At 46.2% G+C, this 16,143-nt stretch overlaps 2 protein-coding genes across 2 annotated transcripts in view; one reads left to right on the top strand and one right to left on the bottom strand.

Annotated features, from left to right (window-relative positions):
* The window catches only part of LOC147450313 (Prolyl oligopeptidase family protein), a 113,198-nt gene that overhangs the window by 51,832 nt on the left and 45,223 nt on the right, over positions 1 to 16,143 (bottom strand). The window lies entirely within an intron of this gene.
* Positions 177 to 11,058, top strand: LOC147450314 (uncharacterized). Its single transcript, XM_086520697.1, has 2 exons — positions 177 to 1,717; positions 10,410 to 11,058. The coding sequence occupies exons 1-2, from the start codon at positions 181 to 183 to the stop codon at positions 10,940 to 10,942; spliced, it is 2,070 nt and encodes a 689-aa protein (XP_086376823.1). The 5' UTR covers positions 177 to 180; the 3' UTR covers positions 10,943 to 11,058.

Below are 16,143 nucleotides of genomic sequence, written 5' to 3'. Positions count from 1 at the left end.
GATCAGGCAGGCCTACAGGCATAGCATCTTATATATGGCTGTGATGCATTGGCACCACTCATTGCCCACCTCTTCAACCGCGCGCTTTCAGAGGGATTCCCAGAGTCGTGGACAGCGCACACCATCGTGCCTATCCACAAATCTGGGGATGCCATGGATCCTAGCACATATCGCACTATCATGATTGGTCCTATACTGGCCAAACTATATGGTGCGGTTTTAGAGGAGGAGCTCAGTTCTCTAGCAGAGGGAGAGGGCATGAGGACACCAGGACAGGCAGGCTTCCGCCGAGCTTTCTCTACTATTGATCATATCTTCACCCTTCGTTGTCTGATCGACCAGACACGGGTGAGGAAGAGGAGATTATATTGCTGCTTCGTTGACTTCCGCAAAGCATTTGACACAATACCTAGAGAGAGACTTTTCCGATGTCTGGCTGCGCTTGGGATTGGAGAGGAGATGGCATGGGGGATCTATGCATTGTATGAGCATGTATCTGGCAGAGTGAGATGCCCGGGTGGATTATCTGACACCCTTGTGAGCACCATTGGTGTGAAACAAGGTTGCCCCCTATCACCTACACTCTTTGGTCTATACATTGACGAGATTGTAGACTTCATCTTGCACAAGGGTGGAGAGGGAGTGGATATTGCAGGGACTACTGTACACATACTCTTATATGCAGATGATATTGTCCTGATGTCAGAGACGGCAGAGGGACTACAACTACATTTGCAGGCCCTGGATGATTTCTGCTCACAGAGAGGACTCACGGTGAACCTTGGCAAGACCAAGGTTCTCATATTTCATACATCGGCTCAGATTCGCCGACAGAGTAGATTTACAGTAGCTGGAGGGGATATAGAAGTGACAGGCTCATATGTATATCTGGGGGTTACATTCACCGCAACATCAGGGACCTTCTCCATGACACAGGCAGCCAGAGATAGACTTACCAAAGGATACGCATCACTAGCTCTGATGGAGAGACAGTGCCACCAGGCCCACTTCCAGGAGCCCCGCACGAAGGGGTGGCTCTTTGACACACTGGTCACACCTGCACTCATGTATGCCTCGGCCATTTGGGGACCGGGACTGGCAGACTCAGTATGGACACAGATAGAGAGGCCACAGATTATTATGATCTCCAGGATGATTCGCAGCAAGCCATCAGTTCCACACGACATTATTAGAGCTGAGCTGGCTGCACCACCGATGTTGGTAGAGGCACTCTTTCAGACTGTTTGCCTTCTTCGCAGATTCAAAGATATGGATCCAGATAGGATCTCTCATAGAGCCTTCATTGCATCTAGAGAGATGGCACAGGCAGGGGACACTAGCTCATGGTATGCCCAGACAAGAGATTGGCTAGCTCAGCACGGTTTTGATATCGATAGACTACCACCACTCCAGTATGACACCCAGGCCCCGACCTATACCCTCTCACGCTCTGAGCGGAATAGGGTCATCAGACAGGAGATATGGCATACATATATTCAGAGGACATGGCGCAGGCCCACAGACACCCTACCTCCTAAAATGCTATATTACTATGAGCATTTTCTGAGGTTCTCAGAGCAGGGATTCATTGAGATTCCATTATACATGCAAGAGTACATGCCACACCGACTTCGGGTCAACATTGGCCAGCTACGAGTGTCATCACATCAGCTAGAGATTGAGAGTGGCAGAGCCAGAGGCATACCACGAGAGGAGCGTATGTCACCAGCGTGTGACTACTATCTATCCTTTTTGTTGATTTCTTTCTTATTATCTATTTACTTTCACTTTTTGGAAACACCCCTCGGGAAATCTAACTGCCCTGCATTGCATAGCTAGTGTGGAACTGTCCAGAGGGAGTCCAGGCCTGAGGGCAAGAGAGCACTAAGGTTGGACAAGGACTATGGTTAGCCAAGTGGGGTCATTGACTAGCCAAAGTGGAATCCTTTGCTACAGAGGCTACATTTCAGTTCTGGATGTGGCCGCAGTGTACAAAGAGGGTCGGATGACCTAGAAAGATACAATGGCAGCATCTCCTAAAATTTAGGGAACTGCTATTTTGGGACCTGAAAATGTCTTCGCGTCATTACGTGCAGTTTGACATGGGGATCATTTTGTTACTCTGTGGCCAAGTCAACAGAGGCTGCAGGTGAGATATTTTTAGACCCGAGGGTCTAAAGCGGGAAAATGCACAAATGAGTGACACTTGGCACTCTGAGGCCAGTTTACTACTTATAGAGAAGGCAAAAACGTGATTTATAGCTGGGAGGCTCATTTTGCAAGTCTCTGTCACAGGTTAAGAGCTATGGAGTGCTTGCTTTCCCTCTTATGCACAGTGCGGTGCCAGGAGTGATGCCCTGCACGCTACGCACTGCCCTCTCTCTCCCCTTTGGCAGTATGTTATGCCCCTCTAGTGGGCTTTTCATTTGACCAATGTACAGTTGTGTGGGTTCATGCGCGATTGCCGAGGCAAGAGCCTCTTGCACAGGTACTGGATTAGTTAGCGGCTAATCCCCCCCCAGGTACAGGTGAATTCGGAGAGGTTTCACGCCAGAAATCTCGTCCGATTCAAAGGGCAAGTAGCCCTACAGGTGCGGGAGCTCGAGGACTTGCTAGGGATGCGACCGGCACGCGAAACGGAGCCCGAAACAGTGAATTACAGCCTGCTGTGTATTTTTGCAGGTTTAGGGTTTTGGCCCTAAACAGACCCTAATACCCCCAGGAGGTTCGGGGACGCAAGGGGACCGCTGTACAGGCGATCTGGCGTATTTTCAGGGCTGAAAACAGAGAATTCAGCGTGCTGCAGATTCTCGCCAGGTTTTGCAAAGTGCCCGTATGCGTCGGGAAAGTCAGTCAATGCGTGGGAATACTGACCGTGAAGGGTTCTAGTACAGTTATGCTGCCGAAATCGGGCTGGAACAGTGGAAATTCAGCCGAGTTTGTGCGGGGCAGCTTGTAGGAACCACAGCGTTTATTCCCTCTTTTGAACAATAAAGAAATACCGAAAGGGGCGCCTAAGTTAGGGGCCAATCTGGTGTCTGTCTACTCATACAGGTGCAATCTAGCAGCCTGTATCCCTCTCCCCTTTGTTGTGTCTTGAAAATACAAGTAAAATAGACGACTAATAATGGGTGAAAGCTAAATCAAGGTTTAAAGTAAAGTCTACCGCCCTTTTTGGATCAAACAGGCCGGTTTCATGGTTCCATCGACGGGATTAAATCACTTTTTTCCATAGAAGTGAGCCTTGGTCAGTTTTGGGCTTGAAGACACAGGGGATCATAGACCAGACACAGGGAATTGTAATTATGGCTGACAGACCAGATGATGTGACTGAAGAGGTTTCCTCTTCACAGGGTCAACAGACACATGAAGTGGGTGAGTCCTCAAGACCACCACAGACTGATGATGATATATTCAGGACCCAGTTGGCTACTGCTGTGGCTATGTTCACACAAGTAATGCAGAACCCAAGGTTTTTAGCCTTTCTGCAACCTCCTGTTCCGTCTCAGCAAGTTGGGTCACTGGATCATATTCAAAAGCCTGTTAAGGCTCGAGCACAGGTGATTCATACCGCACAGTCAATGGAAACACCTGTACACTTGACGGAGAACATGCAGTCTCCACAACGTATGCCTAAGGTGCAAGAACAGGTGGCTGAGATGCCAGTTTTTCAAGCTGTACCAATTCAGCCCGCCACCTTTCAGCAGCCTATAGCTGGTTCTAATGGGCAGGGAAGCAACTTACAGGCTATGCAACAGGTCTTCCCACCACCTTCAGTACACCCTGGCTATTTTGGAGGTGGATCGGTATTTCAGAGCATGGCTGGTCATGCACCTGGAAATCAGTTTTATACGCCAGGAACAGTGTTTGGGGGTGCTCAAACGATGATGCCTAACCCCATGTACAGTGTCATGGGTATGCAACCAGGGTTTCAAAGCACTCAGGGACAATTTGGGATGCCACAAGCAAATTTTGGTATGGCTGGAATTACAAATCAGCAGCCAAATATGGCATTTCCAGGTCAAGTTAATAGCGGCCAAGGAACACAGATGAACCTTAATAGTGTTCCCATGTTTCAGTCACTTCCATATGACAATTTAACGCCGCTGGAGAGGCCAACTCCGTACAAAGAAGGTGGCAAAGGTGTGTCATTCACGACCTTTACAGGGTTTGATGACAGGAAGAAGGCTCTTTCATTCCTCCAGCAGTTTGATAAGGCCTATGCAGGGGGAAACTTTACAGAGGCTTCAAAGGTCCGCAAGGCAGCCACTTTCTTGACAGGGAATGCGGGACAATGGTGGACAACTTTATTGCTTCAAGGGCAAGCTCCGTCCACATGGATTTACTTCAAGCAGATTTTTGCAGCAGCATGGTTATCTGATGATTTCGAAGCAGATGTCATGACAGAATGGCACCAGCTTAATGCTGCCACTTGCAGAAATCTGGATGATTACAATCGGAAGTTTTGGAAAGCTCTACTTCCAGTAACTTCCTATAGGTTTGTGCCATTGACAGAACAGATTGAAAAATACTGTTGTGGCCTACCTAAAGGATTGAGAAAGTACTGTACGAAGACAAAAGTCACTACTTTGACGCAGCTCATCGAGGTAGCAAACACTGGCAATGGTTTGCTCAAGGGAGAAGATTGTGAATTTAACACTGGCGTCAAGGCAGGATCAGGCAAGAAAAATTCAGCCAAGAAGCACGTTCCCAATGAGGCTCCTAAAGGGACTCAGGAGTCGGCCAACACAGGGAAAGACAAAGCTACGGCTGAATCAGAAAAAGGACCAGCAAAGAAATGGAAAAGACGTTTTCCTCGCAAGTCAGAAGAGCAAAAGAAGGTCCTGAGGACAGAGAACAAATGCTTTATATGTGAGCAGCCTGGCCACATCGCTTACAACTGTCCTACAAAGAAAAGGCCAGCTGATTCTGAAGACAAGGAAGACAAGAAAGGAAAGAAGCCCATGGCTGGTCTAGTGCCAGATATGGTGGGCGACAAGCCAAATTCAGATGCAAGTGAGCTTTGCAGAGCATGGGGAAAGGTTAGGGATCAAACAGTGCTTATCTTCTTTGATCCAGGTGCCAAAGCCAACTTTATTTCCCCAGAATTGGCTTCAAAGTTGGGAATCAGACCTGAAGAGATGGGGTATACAGCAGAGGCAGGTTTGGCATGTCCTGGCCATACAGAGGCTGTGACACCCATCATTGGAAAGTTGCGTCTACATATCCAGTCCTATGTAGATGCTGAAGAATTTTACATCATGCCACTGGACGGATGTGATGTGTTGTTAGGTATTCCTTGGTTGTTTCGTGTACAGGGAATCATGGATGCCTACAACAAAAAGATCACTGTACAGAGCAGGGGAAAGACTCACATTCTGGATGTAAAGCTTAAAGGGGAGTCTATTCCTACTGTATCAGCTTCTGCTATTACTTCTGTAATGAAAAAGCATCTTTCTGCGTACTTGGTTTTTGCACGTGAAGTGTCAGATTGTGATGAATCAAATTTATCTGTGCTAGATAAAGAAAGGTCAATGTTTTTACAACAGTATAGTGACTGTTTTTCCGATTCATTACCGTCTCAATTACCGCCAGAGAGACCCGAGGACCATGCGATAGATTTGGTGCCAGGCAGTAGCCCACCAAACAAGCCTCCGTACAGGGTTAGTGCGGCTCAGCAGAAAGAGATAATGGGCCAAGTACAGGAGCTGTTAGAAAAGGGGCTGATTCAGCCCAGTTCATCTCCATTCTGTTCTCCAGTATTGTTGGTGCAGAAAAAGGATGGCTCATGGCGTATGTGCATCGACTACCGTGCACTGAACAAGAATACCATCAAGAATAGGTTTCCTATACCTAGAATTGATGATATTATGGACAAATTAGAAGGAGCAGCTATGTTTAGCAGGATAGATCTAAAGAGTGGGTATCATCAGATCCGCATTAGATCAGAGGATGTGCACAAGACTGCTTTTAGAACAACGTTTGGCCTTTACGAATTTTTAGTGATGCCCTTTGGTCTCACAAATGCTCCTGCTACGTTTAATAGGATGATGGACAGAATTTTCCGTCCACACCAGCAGTTTGTTGGTACATTCTTTGATGACATGATAGTCTACTCAAAGAATGAAGAGGAGCATAGGCATCACTTGGTCATTGTATTCAAAGAGCTACGCAGTCATAGGTTGCTCATCAATGCAAAGAAAAGTGAGTTTTTTCTGGAAGAGATTCACTTTCTGGGACACATTGTCTCAAAGGATGGTGTCAGAATGGATCCTGCAAAAGTTGAAGCGATCAAGTCATGGCCAAATTTGAAGACGGTGCATGATGTCCGAAGCTTCTTGGGACTATGCTCCTATTACAGAAGGTTTATCCGAAATTTCGCTGAGATTGCTTCACCTTTACATGCTCTTCAAAAGAAGGCAGTCACCTTTAGATGGACACAAAAAGAGATTTTAGCTTTTAATCTCTTAAAGGAAAAGATGACTTCGGATCCAGTCATTGTGTTGCCAGATCTTAGGAAGTCATTTGTGGTCCAGTGTGATGCCTGCGGTAGTAGCATTGGTGCTGTGCTAATGCAAGATGGCAGGGTAGTAGCCTATGAGAGCAGAATTTTGCAAGGGCCAGAGATGACCATGCAGGTCTATGAGAAAGAGTTACTGGCTGTGATTCATGCGCTCTTAAGTTGGAAACACTACCTGCTAGGTGCAGACTTTGTTGTCCAAACGGACCATCAGACCTTGCGATACTTCTTGACACAGACAAAGTTATCTGAAAAGCATATGCGATGGGCAAATATCTTGTCCATGTTCCATTTTCAGATTGTGCATGTGGAAGGCAAGAAGAACGTTGTGGCTGATGCCTTGTCAAGGAAGCCACAAATTTCAGCTGTGTCGATTCCTTATCATCATGAACTTGATGATATGAGAGAACAGTATGCAAATGATGAAGATTTTGCAAAGGTCTTCGAGCAGCTAATGGATGGACAACGTCATGAACACTATCTTCTCAAAGAGGGGTTCATGATGATGCATGGCAGATTGTGTGTCACAAAGCCATTGCGACACAAAGTTATGGAAGAGAGTCATGTCCCACCGTATGCAGGGCATCGTGGTATTGATGCTACAGTTAAAGCGGTTGAGACATTCTTCTATTGGCCTACATTGAGAAGGGATGTGGATGCCTTTGTGCGAGAATGCCTAATATGCCAAAAGGTCAAGTTTGACAGGCAAAAGGCACCAGGGTTATTGCAACCCCTACCTATTCCAGATAAACCATGGGAAAGTATTGCTATGGATTTTATCTTTGATCTTCCGAGAACGCAGACAGGAAATGATGGTATTTGGACCATTATTTGCAGATTCAGCAAACAGGCTCATTTTATTCCTGTCAGGAAGAAGATAAAGCCAGATCAGATGGCACGCTTGTTTATGAGCAATATTTTCAAGTATCATGGCATGCCACAGTCGATTATTAGCGACCGTGATCCACGCATGACTAGTTTGTTCTGGAGAGGCTTGTTTGAGAATATGGGTACCACGCTCAAATTCTCTTCGTCATTTCATCCTCAAACAGATGGACAGTCAGAAGAGGCAAATTCTACTGTCCTAGATCTGCTGAAGTGCTATGTGTCAGAGCATAAAGGAAAGTGGGAGCAGTATTTGCCATTGGTGGAGTATGCATACAATAATACAGTGCATTCATCAACTGGCAAGGCACCTTTTGAGATAGTTGAAGGTGGCAAGAAAGTTCCTCCCATACTGCATACAAAGGACAAGATATTTGAAGCAGATAAGTATGTTCAAGACATGGATGAAATGTACAAGAAGGTCAAAGTGGCCTTAGAAAGGACTCAGGCAAAGCAAAAGAAAGCAGCTGATCGTCACCGTCGTGAAGTGGTATATTCACTTGGTGATTGGGTGCTTCTACGGTTTGAAAAGGCAAGGTTAAAGAAGATGAAGGGCAAGGAAAGACTCTTTCCAAAGCTCAGCATGCGTTACTATGGGCCTTTTCAAGTATGCGACATAATCAATGATGTTGCATATAGGCTGAAATTGCCTGACAGTTGGAAGATTCACAATGCGTTTCATGTGAGTCTTCTCAGACCCTATGTGGGTGATGTGCCAGAAGATATGCCAGCTGAAGATCAGCCGGAAGTCGAGGAACTTGACGAGATCTTGCTCCCTGAACAGATTTTGGCACACAAAGAAAGGAAAGTGAAAGGCAAGGTTGCTAGGCGTTACTTGGTAAAGTTCAGAAACTATCCACCAATGGATGCTAAGTGGATGGAAGAAGGTGAACTTGCAGAGTCACCAACTGTGTTATCACTTTACCTGGAAGCCTTCGATTTGCAACCTACCTTGACCCCTTGAGTTTCAAAGCTAAATGGATTGTCAGTGTGACAATGGCTTTTGAAACAAATGATGTACATGGTATTTAAAGTGAGCTCAAATCAAATACCTGTTACATGAATGTTAGAGCTGTACAGATTGTCAGTTTGGCAATTGCTCTTATGGAATGTCCAAAAGTTTGGTTAGTGCTATAGAAGTGAGTATTTCTTGTCAGTCTGTCAAGGATACAGTGATTGCTTCTATTAAAGAGTACATGTGTAACTGCATTCTTAAACTGTCGGTTTGGGTATGCTCGCAAGTGTTACGGGATCCAACGTGTACTATAAGACAGTGGCAAAATGTGCAGCTACCATTTTGTCATTGGAAAGTTAGTGACTCAAAGCAATGGCAGAGTGCGAAGCTACCACTATGTCATTGGGACAGGGTTCACACGCAGGCAATACATGAGTCGACGAGGTGTTGAATACACCAGGGTTGACAATGAGCATGTATGTGTCGTATATGTGTCGACAGGTGTTGAATACATCAGTGTTGACAGTAAGCATGTACGACATAGATGCAAACGAGGACGTTTGAGATTTCAAGAGGGGGGTATGTCACCAGCGTGTGACTACTATCTATCCTTTTTGTTGATTTCTTTCTTATTATCTATTTACTTTCACTTTTTGGAAACACCCCTCGGGAAATCTAACTGCCCTGCATTGCATAGCTAGTGTGGAACTGTCCAGAGGGAGTCCAGGCCTGAGGGCAAGAGAGCACTAAGGTTGGACAAGGACTATGGTTAGCCAAGTGGGGTCATTGACTAGCCAAAGTGGAATCCTTTGCTACAGAGGCTACATTTCAGTTCTGGATGTGGCCGCAGTGTACAAAGAGGGTCGGATGACCTAGAAAGATACAATGGCAGCATCTCCTAAAATTTAGGGAACTGCTATTTTGGGACCTGAAAATGTCTTCGCGTCATTACGTGCAGTTTGACATGGGGATCATTTTGTTACTCTGTGGCCAAGTCAACAGAGGCTGCAGGTGAGATATTTTTAGACCCGAGGGTCTAAAGCGGGAAAATGCACAAATGAGTGACACTTGGCACTCTGAGGCCAGTTTACTACTTATAGAGAAGGCAAAAACGTGATTTATAGCTGGGAGGCTCATTTTGCAAGTCTCTGTCACAGGTTAAGAGCTATGGAGTGCTTGCTTTCCCTCTTATGCACAGTGCGGTGCCAGGAGTGATGCCCTGCACGCTACGCACTGCCCTCTCTCTCCCCTTTGGCAGTATGTTATGCCCCTCTAGTGGGCTTTTCATTTGACCAATGTACAGTTGTGTGGGTTCATGCGCGATTGCCGAGGCAAGAGCCTCTTGCACAGGTACTGGATTAGTTAGCGGCTAATCCCCCCCCAGGTACAGGTGAATTCGGAGAGGTTTCACGCCAGAAATCTCGTCCGATTCAAAGGGCAAGTAGCCCTACAGGTGCGGGAGCTCGAGGACTTGCTAGGGATGCGACCGGCACGCGAAACGGAGCCCGAAACAGTGAATTACAGCCTGCTGTGTATTTTTGCAGGTTTAGGGTTTTGGCCCTAAACAGACCCTAATACCCCCAGGAGGTTCGGGGACGCAAGGGGACCGCTGTACAGGCGATCTGGCGTATTTTCAGGGCTGAAAACAGAGAATTCAGCGTGCTGCAGATTCTCGCCAGGTTTTGCAAAGTGCCCGTATGCGTCGGGAAAGTCAGTCAATGCGTGGGAATACTGACCGTGAAGGGTTCTAGTACAGTTATGCTGCCGAAATCGGGCTGGAACAGTGGAAATTCAGCCGAGTTTGTGCGGGGCAGCTTGTAGGAACCACAGCGTTTATTCCCTCTTTTGAACAATAAAGAAATACCGAAAGGGGCGCCTAAGTTAGGGGCCAATCTGGTGTCTGTCTACTCATACAGGTGCAATCTAGCAGCCTGTATCCCTCTCCCCTTTGTTGTGTCTTGAAAATACAAGTAAAATAGACGACTAATAATGGGTGAAAGCTAAATCAAGGTTTAAAGTAAAGTCTACCGCCCTTTTTGGATCAAACAGGCCGGTTTCAGCGTACATGCCGGATTTGCCAGACGGAGGTGGAGAGTGAGGAGCATTTTGTCATGAGATGCCCAGCATATACAGAGCTGAGAGAGAGATATGGCATTGGAGACTCATTACAGCAGCATATGATAGGCCGAGAGCAGAGGAGGTTTGGCCAGTTCCTGGTTGCGGCTTTAGAGGTTCGAGAGCAGTTGTTACAGCCACGCCAGAGTCAGGATAGCAGGACACAGACTACCATCACACAGTTTTTCCGACGAGCAGGGCCAGACCCCCCCACACTACCTACACAGAGTAGAGGGCTTACCCTTCTGCAGGCAGAGTCTCAGAGGGCACGTCGGAGACCGAGGCTCCCAGGATACAGGACACATGGGTGTCACCAGAGGGAGATCTCGAGGATACTAACCTTACACCATCAGTATCTAGAGCAGAGTCATGTACCAGCACCAGGGGATCCAGCATTCCAGAGATACCTGAGCAGGCCACCACCGATGTACCACATTCTCTACCCTACATATGTTGCTTGTTTTTAGATACCCTCCCTATCATCTCATGGTGGTATCACCTTGCAGCCCCTAGTTGAGCCTGATGATGCGTGAGCACACCTCGACACGAGGACCCACACTATACATTGTACACCACATGCACCACCCTACCACACCCTTTTGCATATTATAGGCTCATTTCAGTTTGTACCCTTTTTTTTATTCTCCGATGCCTAGAGCATCAACACATGTATATGATATTGTCTCATAGGTCGAGTTCGGCCTTTCGAAGACGTTAATAAAGCTTTCTTTCTTTTCTTTCTCTCTCTCTCTCTCTCTCTCTCTCTCTCTCTCTCTCTCTCTCTCTCTCTCTCTCTCTCTCTCTCTCTCTCTCTCTCTCGCAGGCAAGGCGCTCAAAGCAAAGGAAAACAGGGAAGCCAATCTCTCTTTCTCTCGTGCTTGAGCAAGCAAGGTTCTCAGAGGAAGAGATAAACAAGGAGGGGAAGTGGCATAAAAGATACAAGGGAGCTCGCAGGCAAGAAGGGAGCCGAGCTCAGTAAGAAACAATAGAAGGGATTCAACGACGATAACTAAAGACGTAAAGCTGAAGAAAATCGATTCAAGAAAACCGACACAGAAGGATTTTTGTTTATCCGCGACAGCTTGGGTTTAGTTAATCTTTTTGATGAATCACAGAGCCCTTAACGGCCCTGGGTAAACTGGAAAGAGAGCTTAAACTCCTAAACCATCATTTGCATTAATTAATGGTGTAGTATGCAATCACCTATACTTGCATCTTGAAGGTTGTGGTGGCATTCAACACACAAGATGGCAGCAGAATTCACGGTGATATTACTAGTCAGGGTATGTTGGAAAGTGATGTCATGCAAGGCATTGCCTTGACCGATATGTATGCCCGACGTGGTACCCAAGCGTGGTGCCGAAGGGCCCATAAACTAAAGGCCGCCCACTTTGAAATATTGGACACCCATTAACTCAAGAGGGGTTTGTGTGTGGAGAGAAAAAGAAGGAGATAGGCATGGCGAGCAGATGACGAGCAGGGGCACAACCTGGAAGGGCGGAACTCGCGCCGGGCTGTAGAGCGGTCGGATGAGAGCGCACCTGAAACGAAAAATGCTCTGCATGCCATGGCGATCGCATTTGGTACCAGCCACGGCAGAAACAACCTTGCCGGAGTAGCTGACTGCCACATCATAGCTGCTGCTCCCATGCCACGTCGGTCACAGCGCCGTGATTGCGTGGTGGGGCAAAATTTTGGGATTGTTTTTTAGGGCAGCAAGAGAGCAATAAAGCAAGATTTTGGAGGGCATCGAGGAGAGTTGAAGGAAGTTAGGAAGGAAGGGAACCAGGCTTCTCTCGCTCTCTCTCTCTCTCTCTCTCGCGGGCTTGAGAACCGAAGCAAATCGTGGGCTTAAGAACCAACAGAAATCACTCTCTCTCTCTCTCTCTCTCTCTCTCTCTCTCTCTCTCTCTCTCTCTCTCTCTCTCTCTCTCTCTCTCTCTCTCTCTCTCTCTCTCTCTCTCTCTCTCTCATACATTTGCGAAAGTAGCTTCCTGCCACCTCCTCCTCTGCATTACCGCAGGTCAGCACACCATGGCCACATGAATGACACTGTGAACCTGCGAATTTCCAGAAGCGGCCTCTCTATCAGGTCCTCACCTACACGCACCATGGGACCCAAACCAATACAGCAAACAACCCCCCCGAGACCGGACATCATGGAAGGGAATACGCCACCATGCTCATTACGAGACATATGGGGACTCATCTCCTCGATACACACCACCATCATGAAGCAGAGCGATGAAATGAAAGACCTAGCTCTAAAAAACCAAGAATTGGAACACAAGCTCCAAATGCAAGACCTACGACTCCATCACCAAGAGGAGAAGATGCAGGAGCTCCAGGGTGCTCTTGATAAGCACACAGCTACAATGCAAGACACGCTAGCCACACATGATGAAAAGATTGCGCAAATGAATGTATCTGAAAATGTGGGCTCTTGGAAAGATGCATTGACAAACACACCAATGCCTCAGACTTCCTCAATGAACAGAGATATGTATGCTAATGAGGATGACAAAGAATACACCGAACAAGAGAAAAGAAAAATGAACATCGTGATACGGGGCATCCCCGAATCCGACAACGAGAAGGTCATTACCTTGAACACCGACATCACGGAAATGATCTCCGCTAACTTCGGAATGCATGATGTGGTGGTATATGGTGCACATCGAGTAGGCAAGAAGAAACCAGAAGCAAATCGGGCAATCGTATGCACACTTCTGGATGCCCGCAAGAGGGCTATTATCCTCGAAAATGCCCGCACCTACTTAAAGGATAGCGCACTATACATCAGTGAAGATCGAACGCCGAACCAACAAAAGACCAGACGTGAAGCATACGAAGCTCGCATGAACAAAAAAACAGCCCAAGCGGACACGAAAGGGGAAGCAAAAGAGGAAACAAAATGACAGTGCGAGACCCATGGGTTCACGGGACTACATGTGACAAGTTGGAATTGCAAAGGCTTCCCGTGGCATAAAGGAGAAGGATTAACGGAAGTCCTACCACAAGCCGATATTCTCTTTTTATTGGAAACATGGGAACACGATGCATGTAGAATACCACACATTGAAGGATATGTCACACACTCCCTACGGATGCCATGTACAAAAATGAGGGGACAAGGAGGAGTCGCAGTGATATACCGAGAGGAACTCGGAAAAATGATCACAATTTGCAAGACAGATGCTCATAACCGGCACATATAGATCAAGTTTGACACAAAACCTAAACCTATGTTCATTGCCGGGTGCTACATCCCCCATAGAGAGTCACCATTCTATGGTGCCTTCAATGTAGAGAAGAATTACCCTTTCGAGGATCTGTATGCCGATATCCATGCCTATGCACAAGAAGGGATGATTATGCTTATTGGGGACATGAATGCTCGCATAGCACATGCGCAAATGCAAATGGTGGATCTCATGACACCTCCAATGCTTGAACATAATGAGATACTAGATCCCACATGGGCGAGATGTTCGAAAGATCTCATTACAAACCCGCAAGGTATTGCATTGCTCAGTATGATGACATCCTTACAACTAATCGCCGTCAATGGAACAAGTAAGTTTGAAAAATCGGGAGAATGCACATGCTACACAGCCAACAAAGGCATAAGTGTTATTGATTATGTATTGATTGCATATGAGGCATCCCATATTGTAAGTAATTTTACAATTGGGAAGAGGTCACCCAATTCGGACCACACCCCAATCCATGTATGGCTACAAGTTCCCACTCAAAAAGCACAAAAACAGCCCCATGCACGATCATGGACATACAAAATGCAAGTGGACAAGAAAAGAATGTATGCAGAACATCTAGACAATGCACTTGCTCATGTACCCATGCCATCACACATTGAACAAACATGGCCAATTTTCAAACAAGCTCTATGTGATGCCGTGGAACAAACAATGGGAAAAACGCATCGGCGAGGAAATCATGTTAAAGGGCTACCGCATAACCCATGGTTTGATGAAGAGTGCAAGTATGTCAAAAAACAATTGCGGGCACTGTCAATGACGAACACGGAATGGGAAACTCTATCAAAAGACTACACAAATCTCAAGAGGCGGAAAAGAAGAAACTATGAGCTACGCACGGAGACACAAGCCATAGCCAACTTCAAGAAAAATCCCAAAAAGGAATGGCTGAAAATAAAAGGACGGAGACACGACATTATAGGGGACATAAGCTCAGATGACATGTACATGTATGTGGAACAACTATATGTGCATAATAATGCGGAAGAAATGCCACACATGCAAACCGATCTCCATGCCCAAGACCACTTTGATTCCGAAACGGTTAAAAAAGGCATACAGAAACTTGCAAATGGGAAAGCTCCGGACATACTACACTTGAACTCAGAAATGCTTAAATGGTCAGGTATGAGAGCAAGAGAGTGGATACATAGAATGCTAAACCAAGCCATTGTTCAAGGGCTACCCGAGGATTGGCAAAAGAACTGGATCAAAGCACTTTACAAAAAAGGGGATGTAAATCAGCCTACCAACTACCGTACCATTATGGTAGGATCTTGCATGGCAAAGCTTTTGGGAAGCATCTTAGAACAAAGCATAAGCACATGGGCAGAGACAAATGGAAAACGAGCAAAAGAACAAGCAGGTTTTCGACCAAAACATAGCACCATTGATCACCTTGTTTCACTCAGGGTATTAATGGAAGAGAGTCGGCTAAAGGGAAAAACATTATACTGTTGCTTTGTAGATTTCACTAAAAGCCTTTGACACGGTCCCGAGAATGGGTATATGGAAAAGGATGGAATGCATAAAAGTACCGATGCATCTCAGGAGTGCGGTAGCACGTCTCTATGACAGAGTCATATGTCAACTAAAAACGCACGAAGGGCTGTCCAAATCTTTCTCGAGCAACATGGGGGTCAAACAAGGATGCCCTCTCTCCCCTACTCTTTTTGGATTGTGCATTGATCAAATAGAAAGCTTCCTCCCTCAACTAGAAGGGGATGAACCAGCCATCGGGATGCTTACACTTCTCATGCTCATCTATGCAGACGATGTGGCTCTTTTCGCCCATGACATTACAGCTCTATAGAAATTGGTCGATGCGTTACATGCTTTTTGTGAAAATGTGGGTCTATCAATCAATGTAGACAAAACAAAGTTCATGATTGTAAAGACTCGTAAGATGGATATCCACGCCCCCCTCATGTATCAAGGGAAACAAATTGAGAAAGTCGACAGTTTCCAGTACTTGGGGATTGACATCCCGTGCAACTATGCTTGGGGACAATCCGCACATAATAGAATTAACATCGGCCATGCCAAGTACTATCAATTTGAAAACATGTGCACACAAAGGAGCATAAAAAGATAGGAGATAAAAGCGACCATTTTTGAGACATGCGTAGTGCAAGCCATCCTCTACGGCGTGGAAATCTGGGGAGCAAGCATTTCAGCCCACACATGGAATAAAATTGAAAAAATTCAGAAAAAGTTTCTATATCGACACATGGGGGTCAAAAAGACGACACCATACTCCGTGCTACTCTTGGAGACAGGCAAGAGACCACTAGAAATGAAAGCATTGCAAAAAATGTACACGTATATCATGAAGGTCAAAGCGATGCCTACTACTCGAATCCCCCGCATTGCATGGGAAACAGGATGTG

Source organism: Adiantum capillus-veneris, chromosome 9, assembly GCF_014529385.1.
Source record: "Adiantum capillus-veneris isolate H3 chromosome 9, ASM1452938v2, whole genome shotgun sequence".
In the NCBI taxonomy this organism is placed as follows: Eukaryota; Viridiplantae; Streptophyta; class Polypodiopsida; order Polypodiales; family Pteridaceae; genus Adiantum; species Adiantum capillus-veneris.
This window is presented reverse-complemented; position numbering and strand designations above follow the sequence as displayed.

What these genes read in the sequence shown, in the direction of transcription:
- LOC147450314 (XM_086520697.1), top strand. Translation starts at nt 181, where the DNA reads ATGATTGGTCCTATACTGGCCAAACTATATGGTGCGGTTTTAGAGGAG. An exon ending in AGGCATACCACGAGAGGAGC is followed by an intron (nt 1,718 to 10,409) that starts GTATGTCACCAG and finishes TGGATCAAACAG; the next exon opens with GCCGGTTTCAGCGTACATGC.